Source organism: Belonocnema kinseyi, chromosome 2 (genome assembly GCF_010883055.1).
Source record: "Belonocnema kinseyi isolate 2016_QV_RU_SX_M_011 chromosome 2, B_treatae_v1, whole genome shotgun sequence".
NCBI lineage: Eukaryota > Metazoa > Arthropoda > Insecta > Hymenoptera > Cynipidae > Belonocnema > Belonocnema kinseyi.
In genome coordinates, this window is record NC_046658.1 from 92,573,450 (window position 1) to 92,586,966 (window position 13,517).

The 13,517-nt window shown below is 26.5% G+C and overlaps 1 protein-coding gene across 4 annotated transcripts in view; it reads left to right on the plus strand.

Moving 5' to 3' along the window:
* Window positions 1–13,517, plus strand: part of LOC117167680 (muskelin) — a 47,224-nt gene that overhangs the window by 15,475 nt on the left and 18,232 nt on the right. For all 4 annotated transcript variants that reach the window (XM_033352791.1, XM_033352792.1, XM_033352794.1 and 1 more), the window contains 3 exons: window positions 3,075–3,310; window positions 7,300–7,580; window positions 12,078–12,252. In XM_033352791.1, coding sequence (XP_033208682.1) covers window positions 3,075–3,310; window positions 7,300–7,580; window positions 12,078–12,252 — 692 coding nt within the window. The remainder of the gene's footprint in view (window positions 1–3,074; window positions 3,311–7,299; window positions 7,581–12,077; window positions 12,253–13,517) is intronic.

The following is a 13,517-nucleotide window of genomic DNA, read 5'->3' on the forward strand; positions in this document are numbered from 1 at the left end:
CGATTTTCCGAGAAAGTCACTTCAAAATCTCTCGCCGCGCACACTCCGACCGAAAATAAGTTTTTCCGTAGTTTTGGAACGTACAACACGTTTTCTATCTTCAAAGAAGTCCACTCATTTTTCACGAGTTTTCGGATTTTTACAGTTCCAATCCCACGCACTTCACATTCGCCATTGTCACCGAGCGTTACATACTCACCGGAGGTGTTGGAGAAATCTGAGAACCATTCGCGTCTGAAGGAAATGTGCCTGGATGCACCACTGTCGAGGAGCCACACGTCACTAACATCCATTTTTTCGAATCGCTCGGTTAAGTGACGAGAATCTTCTCTCTCAGTAATGATGAATGCGCAATCGTCCAATTTCGCGCCATTTTTCTTTGCGTCATTTTTTTTCTTTTTCTTGTTCAAACATTGCCAAGCATAATGACCTTTTTTATGACAAGAAAAACATTCGACATTAGTAAAATCCTTCGCGTCTATCTTCTGAAATTTCGTTGTGTTTTTCGTTGCCGTTGCAAACGCCGACGTCGCGCCATCGTCTGCCAAGGATCTTGTCTCTTCCTTCAATAGTCTTTCCTGGAGATTTTCTAGTGTCTGCCTCTCGGGATCAACGCTGTCCCACGCTGTTTTTAGAGCGTTAAATCTTGAAGGCAAGCTTGCCAAGATTTTCGCCATGATTGCTACGTTAGACACTGTCTCGCCGACATCATTCAGCTGCGCGGCTATGTTTTGCACTTTCGCGACGTGCTGACTTATCGTGTCATTCGACTCCATTTTGTATTCATGGAAACGCTGCGTCATGATGAGTTTGTTCGTTTTCGATTTCTGTTCATGAATCAGAGCCAGCTTCGTCCACATCTCTCGACTCGATTTGCACGTCAAGACACTTTCGACATGTGCGGTTTCATGGTCGACGAAAGGAAATACATGGCTTTGGCGTCGTCTTTCTTCCAGGTCTTCAAAGCATTGTCGTTTTCCTCGGGTTTCACTCGCGTTCCATCAACAACATCATCGATACCATGCGCGATAAGAATCGCTCTCACTTGAAACTTCCATACTTGGTAGTTCGAACCATTGAACTTGTCCATGTGTCGCGTTGAATTAAGATCGGCCATTTTTATTTTCAAACGAAACACTTCACGCGATGATAAACTCCGCCTCGCACAGATTTCGTCTATTACGCTTTGCGCGCGTAATCACTCTTTTGCCAGCCCGTTTTATTCTTTTTCATGAACCCGACAAACGTTCTGGGCCCATAACCTGATGTGTTTTACTCTATGAAAAAGAAAAACGAGAGCGGGAACTTTTAGATGGTCTTTATTTGACGAATGCATAAAGATGACTACCTTACAAGAGATGGAGTAGAAAACGCGACGCACCTCGTACAATCGTGTACGAGCATGCACACGAGCGCGAAGATTCGAAAAGCATAAATGACAACAGAAATGATTTCAAATAATTTAAACGAAGTGTCTACATGTGCCTACATGAGTTATGAAAAACTGTAATGTGAAAAAATGTAAAACTACATGTAGATTTTTTTAAAGATTATTCAATAAAATTTTGAAGCATTTTAAGGATTATTTTAAGTATTTAAAATAAAAATAATTTAACCTTTAATTTAAGAAGTGTTCAGTTTATAAAAAATATTAATTTTTAATATTTCCAACTTAAAATTGCTTAAAATAATATTTTGAAATGTTAAAATTCATGAGTTCCACTTTGCGTGTTTTAATTTGCATTTCAGCTTTTATTACGTCAAATGGAACATTATTTAGCTTTCGAATTTTTGAATTTCATGGACCATGAAAAATGTTTGTGAACTGGGAAAAAACCGAGAAATGTAACTATTTGGTTGAAAATTACTATTTTTTTGTATTTAAAATTCAACTATTTGGTTGGATCTTTTTTCTTGGTAGAGAATGAACTTTTTTCTATTAAAAAGTCATCTTTTTCTTTTTAAAAGTAAAATGTTTTCTAAAAAATTCAACTCTCCAGCTTCAAAACTCAACTAATTTTTGTAAAATTCGTTTTTTGGATAGGAAATTAGTATTTTTTTGGTTTTAAACTAAATTATTTTGTTAAAAATTCAATTGTTTTATGAAAAATTTGTCTTTTGGCTTGAAATTGCAATATTTTGGTAAAAAATTCAACTATTATGGTTGAAAATTCAACTGTTTTATAAAAAAAGCACTATCTTGTTGAAAATTCATATTTTTGGATTAAAATTTCGTCTGTTTTGTAGAATTGGAGTATGCTTGGCTTAAAAATTTAATCATTTTTTAGAAACTGGAACTATTTGCACTGGTTGAAATTCAGATTTTGGGATTCAAAATTTAACTGTTTTGCAGAAAAATCGTCATTTTGGTTAAAAAATTAAACAGTTCGACATTTTTGTTAAAAATTTCGTCTTTTTTACTTGAGATTTCTTTTGTTTCGTGTTACATGCAACATTTGGTTAAAAATTAATTGTTTTAAATTTAAAATTCAAATATTTGGTTTGATCTTCTTCTTTCTTGGTAGGGAATGAACTTTTTCTGTTGAACATTCACCTTTTGGGTTCTAATAACCAAAGTTTTCTAAAAAAAAATGTACATTTTAGCTTGAAAACTCAACTATTTTCTGATTGAAAATGTATCTTTTTTAGTGGTAAATTCAACAATTTTGTTTAAAATTCATATTTTCCGGTCAATAATTCAAATGTTTTGCGAAAAATACATCTTTTCGCTTGAAATCTCAATAGTTTGGTAAAGAATTCAACTATTATGATTGAATATTTAACTGCATGATAACAAAAATCACTTTTTTGTTGAAAATTGGTATTTTGTGGTTTAAAATTAAACTTTTTATGTTGAAAATTTATTTATTTCGTGAAAAGCGCAATATGTTTTGAATGGAAAACTTTGGAATATGTTACCTACATTAATATCATTAAAAAAAATGTATTCCCTTATTTTTGTCCTATTTTCTTGAAAATTCGCCCTATTTCCTTTGTTTTGAGAGAATTTTCGGCTGTGAAGTCTGTTATAACTTTCATTAAATCCACTTTCTAATGAAATTTATTTGATAAAGCCGGAGTCTTGAACGAGTATATAAACGCTCAAGCGTACCGGGCAGTCTGGACGAAGATTGAATCGCGCGACGTGAAACCAGGAATGAGAGGTGGTCACCAAATGGTTCTAGATCCACTAGGAGAAACACTTTATCTCTTTGGAGGTTGGGATGGAAATACGGATCTCGCAGATCTCTGGGCGTACGATATTCCGACTGAGAGATGGAGGCTAATCTGCCGAGACACTGGAGACGTCGTAAGTATAAACTCTAGAAGTCTAGAGCAATGCTCGCTTAATATTAAGATTAATTATTTATGTTAAAACATTATAAATCATAAATAATAAATAAACAATAAATAGTCAATAAGAATGAAGAAATGCAGGTATAAATATCATATTGCCAAAGATTTCAATGATTTTCCAAAGATTTCACAAATATTTCAAAAATGTTTTAAATTTTTCGCAAAGATTTTAAATATTTAGCACAGAATAAAATTTCACAAAGAAGTTAATGATTTTCTTTAAAGATTTCACCAATTTCTCAAATATTACCAAATATTTCCTAAATATTTTTAATATTTTGGAAAGATTTCTAAAGATTTCACAAAGATTTCCAATTATTTCCGATTGACTTCAAAGGGTGCACAAAGATTTCAAAGCTTTCAAAGAGCGCACAAAGATTTGAACAATTTCCTAAAGATTTCTACAATTTTACAAAATATAGCAGATATTTCAAAAATATTTCAAAGATTCCGCAAAGATTACTAAAGATTTCAGAAAGATTTTGAAAAGATTAAAATTATTTCCTGAAAATTTCAAATATTTCGGATAGATTAAAAAGATTTTACACATACTTCAATGATTTTAATGTTTTCTCAAATTTGACAAAAAATTTCACAATATTTCAAAAAATTCTCAAATTTTTCGCAAAAATTTGAAATATTTAGCACAGATGTGCTAAATGTGCTTTCACAAATTTCTCAAATATTAGAAAATATTTTTAATATTTGGCAAAGATTTCAATCGGTGCATAAAAATTTGAATGATTTCTATAATTTAAAATATATAGATACTAGATATAAAATTAGATATTTCAAAAATATTAAAAATATTTTTCAAAGCTTACACGAAGACTTCAGAAAGATTTTTAAAAGATTTAAATTAATTCCCGAATATTTCAAATATTTCGGAAACATTTCGGATAGATTAAAAAGATTTTACACATACTTCAATGATTTTAATATTTTCTCCAATTTGACCAAATATTTCACAAATATTTCAAAAAATTTTCAAATTTTTCGCAAAGATTTGAAATATTTAGCACAGATTTCGGATAGATTTATAAGATTTCACAAAGAATTCAATGATTTTTAATTATTTCAAAAATTTCTCAAATATTACAAAATATTTTAAATATTTGGCAAAGATTTCAATCGGTGCATAAAAATTTGAATGATTTCACCAATTTAAAATATATAAATAATAGATATAAAATTACATATTTCAAAAATATTAAAAATATTTTTCAAAGCTTACACAAAGACTTCAAAAAGATTTTTAAAGGTTTTATATTAATACCCGAATATTTCAAATATTTCGCATAGATTAAAAAGATTTTTCGCATACTTCAATGATTTCAATATTTTCTCGAACTTGACCAAAGATTTCACAAATACTAAAAAAAAAAATTCAAAATTTTCTACAAAGATTTGAAATATTTAGCACAGATTTTTGATAGATTTATAAGATTTCACAAAGAATTCAATGATTTTTAATGATTTCACAAATTTCTCAAATATTACAAAATATTTTAAAGATTTCATCGGTGCACAAAGATTTCCTAAGGATTTCAAAGATTTCATAATGATTTTAAAGAGTGCATACAAATTTTAATAATTTTCCAAAGATTTCAATAATTTAAAAAATATCAAATATTTCAAAAACATTTACAATATTTTAAAAAAATTACACAAAGACTTCAGAAAGATTTTGTAAAGATTAAAATTATTTCCCGAATATTTCAAATATTTCACAAACATGTCGGATAGTTTAAAAAGATTTCAATAATTTCGTAAATATTACCAAATATTTTTTTAAATATTTAAAAAATTTTGCAAATTTGTCAAAGATAAGAGAGAGATTTTACAAAGACTTCAATGATTGTATAAAGATTTCGGATTAAAAATATTTCATAAAAATTTCAGATAGATTTCAAAGAGCCTCAAAGATTTCCCATAGATTTTAATAATTTTACAAATATTATCAAATATTTTTTATATGTCTCAAAGATTTCAAAAGGATTTTAAAAAAATTTAAATTATTTCATGAAGATTTCAAATATTTCGGAAGTATTTCGGATAGATTATAAGGTTTCACACATACTTGAATGATTTAATAATTTGGCAAATATTACCAAATATTTCGAAAATATTTAAAAGGTTTTCAAAGACTTCAAAAAGGTTTCAATTATTTACTGAGAATTTTAAAGATTTCATATTATTCGCAAAGATTTCGGTTATTTTAATGATTTTCCAAAGATTTCACAAATATTTCAAAAATGTTTCAAATTTTTCGAAAAGATTTTAAATATTTAACACAGATTTCGGATAATGTTTCAAATATTTTGCACAGATTTTCGAAAATTTCAGAAAGATTTAAATTATATCCCAAAGTTTTGAAAGATTTCAAATATTTCGCAAACATTTCTGATAGTTCAAAAGATTTCATAAAGTCTTGAATGATTTTAATACTTTCAATAATTTCGTAAATATTAACAAATATTTGTTTTAAATAGTTTTAATATTTTGCACATTTTTCAAAGGTAACACAGAGATTTTACAAAGATTTCGGATAGATAAAAAATATTTTGTCAAAATTTCAGATCGATTTCAAAGAACCACAAAGATTTCCCATAGGTTCCAATAATTTTACAAATATTATCAGATATTTTAAAATTATTTCAAATAATTTAGAAATATTTAAACTATTTCCCAAAGATTTCAAATATTTCGCAAACATTTCGCATAAATTTATAACTTGGATTTCGTATATTTCACAAAGGTTTTAAAACATTCAGAAGATTTCATGGATTTTAAAGATTGTAAAAAGGTTATAGTGAACTAGATTTCTAAGATTTCATAACATTTCCAAGATTTGCAACGATTTCAATTTTTTAAGAAGATTCTGAATATTTTAATGATTTCAAATAAGTACACAATATTTCAGAAAGATTTCAAAACATTTCAAAGATTTTTAATAATTTCAAAATTTTCAGAATATTTCAAAATTTTTTTAATATTTCAATGATTTCAAACGAGTATAAAAGATTTCAGAAAAATTTCAGGAATTTCAAAGATAAAAAAAGCCACAGTAGACCAAAATACAAAAGATTTTAAACGAGTTCACATTCTTTGATGATATTTCAAAATATTTCACAGAAGTTTAAAATATTCTAGTGATTTCAAACAAATACAAAAGATGTAGAAAATATTTCACGCGTATTTCCAAAAATTTATTAGAGTTTCAAAATATTTAACAAAGTTTTTAATAAATCAAAGATTTCAGAGCATTTCAAAGGTTTTAAAATTTTCAAGAAATTTGAGAAAATTTCACTAATTTCAAACGGACACAAGATTCCAAAATACTTTAACAAATTTAACAAAGATTTCAACGAATTCAAGAATTACAAGGATTTTACCAAAAATTTGAAAGATTTAAAAAGATTTAAAAAAGAATTCACAAAGATGAAAAAAATTTCAAGGATTTCAAAGACTTTACACAGATTTAAAAATATCCCCAAATATTTTTAAAATACGAGTTATGTTCGCAAAAACTTAGGAATTTTTTTACTTATGATTCTGCTTTCTTTAGAAATTGTTGCCCAATAAAAAAATGAAATGTTTCATCCCCGACTTGTATAATGAACGGTTATTTGATTATTTGATGTAAAAGAAAGGAGGCCTGGAAAACTTGATTTTTTGACCCGGGAAATCTGGAAAATACCTTTAACCCTCAAACGGTACACTGGTGCGAATTCGCACTCGAAGTTTTTTCATTCTGTTGGCATTTACGCAATTACAGCTTCAGCGGATTATTCCCACATATATTAAACATTTAATAAAAATTGCAAACAAACGAATTCGCACTAGTATGCCATTTACGTATGTTGGGTTGTAGTTTACCGTTTGAGGGTTAATTTTGTTCTTAGGAATACCCTGATTAAATTGACTAATCATTACTTTCAGGGAGGACCGAAAGCTCGCTCTTGCCACAAAATGTGTCTGGATCCAGAAAGAAGGCAGCTTTTCACCCTTGGCCGATACTTGGACACGCAATATCGCTCCCCTGAGAATTTGAAGAGCGACTTTTACGTTTACAATATCGATACGAACGACTGGACGCAAATTTCGGATGACACGGGAGCTCGCGGCGGACCGCAGTTGATATTCGATCACCAAATGTGCATGGACGTTGACAAGAGAACTATTTACGTCTTTGGTGGTCGAGTTCTCATCTCTCCTGCAAAGTAAGTGCATTTCGAGCCTCCGACTCACTACCTGGACAATCTGGAAATTCAGAAATTGCCAGGGAATTTTTATATGCTTGGAAAACCCTGGAAATGACAGGGATTTTGTTTTTAAAGCCACGGCATTTTTTCGAGAACCAAGCTCGCGACTTGATCGAGAAAGACCGATAACTTTATTGACCGGGAAATAACATAGAATTTAATTTTTAAAAACGTCAATTTACTTCTGTTTGCAGTAATATTCAAATTTTCATTATTGTGATAATTGGTATAAAAAAAAGTGATTTCTACTTTATATTCAGATGCAGATTTTTGCAGATTATCTCAGTTTATTCTAATTAAATCATAATTTATTATTTAAATTTTATTTATTTAAAAATTAAACCAGTTGTTTGCAAATTTATGTACTTTGTGAAAAATTCCCCCCCCCCCTTTTTTTTAGAAAATTAATTGGATTGTCAGGGAATTTTCTCTAAAGTCAGGGCATTTTTTCGAGAACGTGCTTAATTTTCTTAAATTGCAATATACGAGTGAATAACAATGATTCTTCATTAGTAAACATAGCTTTATATTACTTTTATTAACTATTTTTTTGAAAATTCGTTTTTTTTTAATTAATTTTTTTAATGAAAACTTAACTATTTTATTTTGGTTGACAATTGATCTTTGTAGTTGATTTATGAATTTTTTTTTCAAAATTCGTTCTTTTTTCTCTAAAGTCAGGGCATTTTTTCGAGAACGTGCTTAATTTTTTAAAATTACAATATACGAGTGAATAACAATGATTCTTCGTTAGTAAACATAGCTTTATATTACTTTTATTAACTATTTTTTTGAAAATTCGTTTTTTTTTAAATAATTTTTTTAAATGAAAATTTAACTATTTTATTTTGGTTGACAATTGATCTTTGTAGTTGATTTATGAATTTTTTTTCAAAATTCGTTCTTTTTGGTAGAATAATAATCTTTGTGGAAAATTCATCTTTTTTCGAATGAAAATTTTATTATTTGGTTGAAAGTTAAACTCTTATTAAAAATGAATTTTTTGAATGGAACTTCATAATTTAAATTGAAAATTGATCTCTGATTGAAAAATAAGCTGTTGCCTTGGTAAATTGCTTTTTTATTTGACTGAAAATTTATTTTTTTTACACTGAAAATTTAACTATTTCAGACATAATTTTAAACTGTTTTGTAGAAAATTTGATGTTTTTTTGTGGAAAATTAATTTTTTTAACAAAATATTTCATTTCAATTTTTGGTTTTAAAGTTAACTTTTCTATTTAAAAATTCATCTTTTTTGTAACAATTAATCTTCTTCTTCGAAAGTTTATTTTTTTGGTTGAAAATTCAGCTAGTACAGCTAAATATTCAACATTTTAGTTGAAAATTCATCAGTTTGGTTCAAAATTCGTTTTTTTTTTAACTGAAAATTGAACAATTCCATTTTTAAATAAATATATTTTAAGTGTTTTTTGTCTACTGTTGAAAACCCAGTATTTTTTCATTTTGATTTTATAAAATTGTAAAAGAAATCAATATTAAAAAATATTGATTTTAGACCAGTAGCCAAAAAACACTCAACATCAATTTATTTAATATATTTTATCTGGCCGACAACCATAAAATAAAAAAAAAAAAGATTCCGTTTTTAGTTGGAAACTCGTATTTTTTGTAGAAATTAACCTTCTTGGTTGAAAATTAATTTTTTGTTTGAAAATTAAATTAGTTATTTGCTTTATTAATTAATTAAATTAAATTTATTTTTTAAATTAAACAATTCCAGTTAACGATACATCATTTTAGTTGGAAATTCATCATTTTGGTTGAACATTTTTTTGATGTGGAAAATTAATTTTTTTTAACTAAAAATGTAACTATTCCAATTATATTAAAAGTTAATCTTTTTGTGGAAAATTAATATTGTGTGAAAATTAATCTTTTTATTTAAAAATTCATCAGTTTGATTGAAAATTGTTTGTTTTTTTAAATTAATATTTAGCTCTGCCATTTTTTGCTAAAAATTTTTGTTTTTTTTTTTTGTTAAAATTTTATCTCTTTAGTTGAAAAAAATTTTTTTGTGTGCGGATAATTCATTTTTTTAACTTCAAGTATTCCAGTTGAAGATGCACAATTTTAGTTGAAAATTGATCTTTTCTTATTTAAAATTCAACAATTTGCCTTTTTTAATTATAAATTTAACTGTTTCGTTGAAAATCCACATAATTGGTTAAAAATAGATTTTTTTTTGTAAAAAATTATCTTTTTCTTTGCAAGTTAATCTTCTCGTTCGAAAATTCTTCGTTTCGGTTAAAAATTTTAAAGTATTACAGTTGAATAATTACCACATTACATAGTTGAAAATCAATCTTTTAGGTTGGAAATAAAATTACTTGCTGTAAAGTTAAACTTTATTGTTGAACATTAATTTTTTTTGTTGAAAATTCATCATTTTAATTAAAAATTCATTTCTTTGCTTCAAATATGAGTTTTTTTTTACTGAAAACTGTTTTTTTTTTCAACCAAGAAGATTAATTTTCAACAAAAAAGTTAATTTACAACGAATCAGTACAAGTTTCAACAAACTAGTTAAATTTTCAGTACAAAATTAATTTTTAACAACAAAATTCGTATTTTTACATAAAATTATGAATCTTCAACCAAGAAAGTAAATTTTTAAGAAAGTAATTCTACTTTCAATCAAGAAGTTGAAGTTTTGACCCGAAGAGATTTGATATCACAAAAATATTTTTATTGTAAATAAAAAACTGTTGCATTACCCCATCAAAGTCGAATTTTCAACAAGATACATAAATATTCAACAAAATATTTAATTTTTCCATGAAATTGTTGAATTTTCGACCCAAAAATGCGAATTTTCTACAAAACAGTTAAATTTTCAACCCGAAAATGTGAATTTTGAACAAAAAACTTTATTATTAACCAAAAAACATTAATTTTTAACCAGGCAGATGCATTTATAATCCAAAAAATAAAATTTCCACCGAAAAAGATGAAATTTTAATTCAAAAAGATGAATGTTTAATAAGACAGTTGAATTTTTATTCAAATAAAACTTTGTTAGTCGAAAAAAAAATCAAGTTATTGAATTTTCAATCCACAAGGACGAAGTTTCAACAAGACAGTTTAATTTTCAAACAAAAAATATTCAGTTTTACCCATATTTGCATCTTGAACAAAAAAGATAATAAATTTTTAACGAAATAGTGGAATTTTCAACAAAAGAGATTAATTCTCTGCCAATAAGTTGAGTTTTCATTCGGAAAATTCAATGATTAACAAGAATGAATTTTTTAAAAAGTAGTTAAACTTTCAACCAAAGAGTTGATTTTTCAACCCAAAAAGATAAATTTTCAACAAAAGATATAATAGCTTATATTTTTTAAAATAATTATAATTTTAAAAAACGGTTTTTTTAACTAAAAAGTTAAATTTTCAATTAAGAGAATCGATTTTCAATTAAAAAGAAACGAATTCTTGACTAAAATTAATGATTTTTTAAACAAAATAAAAATAAACATTTAAGAAAGTAGTTCAACTTTCAATCATGGAGTTGAATTTTCTACCTGAAAAGATGAACCTTCAACGAAAAATGTAATAGTTGATATTTTAAACAAAAATGTATTGATTAAAAATATTAAAAAAACCGTTGCATTCTTAAAAAAATTGATTTTGTACTAAAAACAGACGAATTTTCAACAATATACGTTAATTTCCAACAAAATAGATATATTTTAATACAAACTGTTGATTTTTCTAGTCAAAAATACGTGTTTTCTACAAAAAAGATCATTTTTAGCAGAAACAGATTAATTTTTAATCAGTTCCATTTTTAACTAAAATATGTAACATTTCTACAGAAAGAGATTAATTTTTTAACCAAAAAACTGAATGCTCATCAAAATACTTGATTTTGCAACCAAAAGAAAATCGTTAGTCAAGAAAGAAAAATAATTTCAATTAAATTCTTGAATTGTTAAGCCAAAAATATCAATTAATATTAATTTTCGACAATTTATTTGAAATTACTTTTTAACAATATTTTGGAATTTTCAACAAAATAATTTTATTTTGAACCAAGTAATCAAATTTTTAACCGAAAAGAATGAACTTTCAACAACAACAAAAAGTTAGTTTTTCTAATTCGGTTCCATTAATTCTGTTCGCATTTAACTGGAAAAAGTGGATAAATAGATCATAATTTTTACAACTTATGGACTGAAGAATAATATTTTTAATAAAATTTCACATTCTTTTTTTAATACTCTTAAAATATTACGATAGAAAACTGGAAATATGGCTTTAAAAATGAAGTTAATTTTCCATTACACACTTTTTGTTTTCAGACAATACACTTTTATTTCTTTCAAACTTTTAACACTATTTAGCCTATTTTTAATCTCAGAAGTGAGTCCGAGGCCTGCTATTTCAACTTGTTATCCAATTGGTATTTATAATTTTAAACACTGATTTTAGCACCGAAGATCCAGAAGTGATCACAAGTTCGACGGAACCCATTTTTTCTGGATTATATTCCTATCATGTGCCCACCGACACGTGGTGTAAACTTGCTTCCGATATTTCGAGACCTAGTCCGCCAAACGTACAGAGTATCAAGTCTAGAGTTGGACATTCCATGTTGTTTCATCCAGTGAGTATTTGTTTCGTTTTCTACAGGCCTCACAATTGTCCGCAAATGTCACCATTTCTTTACTTTTCCTTGAAAAATATTTGTCAATTTATTCACCAAGAAAATATTTTCATTTTAAAGTCAAAAACAGTTTGATTAAGCCAAAAAGAACGTATATCTAACGAAATCGTTAAAGCCTCAACCAAAAGTGATTAATATTCCACCAAATAGTTATCTTTTTTTTAACAAAAAAGATTAATTAAAAATATAGTAGATTAATTTTCTTCAAGATTAGATCAATTCTGAACAAAATTGCGTAATTTTTGTCGGCTAAATTTTGTTTATAATTTTTCAACTAAGTAGTTGAATTCTCAACGAAAGGAGATTAATTTTAAATTTTAAGTTATATTTTTAGCCTAAAGGGTGAGATTTCTACAAAACAGTTGAATTTTCAACATCGAAAATTTATTTTTTTTTACCAGAAAGGACGAATTTAAAAAAAAATTAATAATTTTTTAACCAAATTAGTTGCATTTTCAACCAGAAGATTTATTTTTACAAGAAAGGGCGTCATTTCAACAAAAACATAATTTGTTTATTAAATGGTTATTTTTTAGCCAAAACAGATTAATTTTCTACCAAATAGTTTAATTTTCAACCGAAAAGATTAATTTTCTACCAAAAACGTTAATTACAACAAAATATGTCGTCAGATAGTTGATTTTTCTACCAAATAGATAAATTTTAACCAAAAATACAAGCTTTGCAAAACAGTTGAATTTTCAACCAAATAGTTAATTTTTCAAACTAAAAAATTAATTTTGAATACAGAAGATTAATTTTTTACCAGAATGGACGAATTTAAAAAGAAACAACAATTTTAAGCAAGAAAATTAATTTTGTACCAAAAAGCCGAGCTTTCTACAAAAAATTTGATTTTTTAACCAAGTAGTTAAATTTTTTACCAAAAATGCATCAATATTTAAATAAATAGTTAAATTTTCAACCAAATAGTTTAATTTTCAACCAAAAACATGAATTTAAGAAAAAATTTGAGCCAAACAAATGATTTTTCAACTAAGAAAAATAATTTCCTACCAGAGAGGACGAATTTTTAATCTAATACATAATTTTCTAACCAAAAAGATTAATTTTCAACACAGAAGATTTTGAAGTACCTATATGGTTTTAGAATATTTTTAAATATTTGAAAAGATTTTATCAGATTTCTGAGGATTTGAGAAATTTCAAAGATTTTCACATGTTTCAAAATATTAAATAAAATA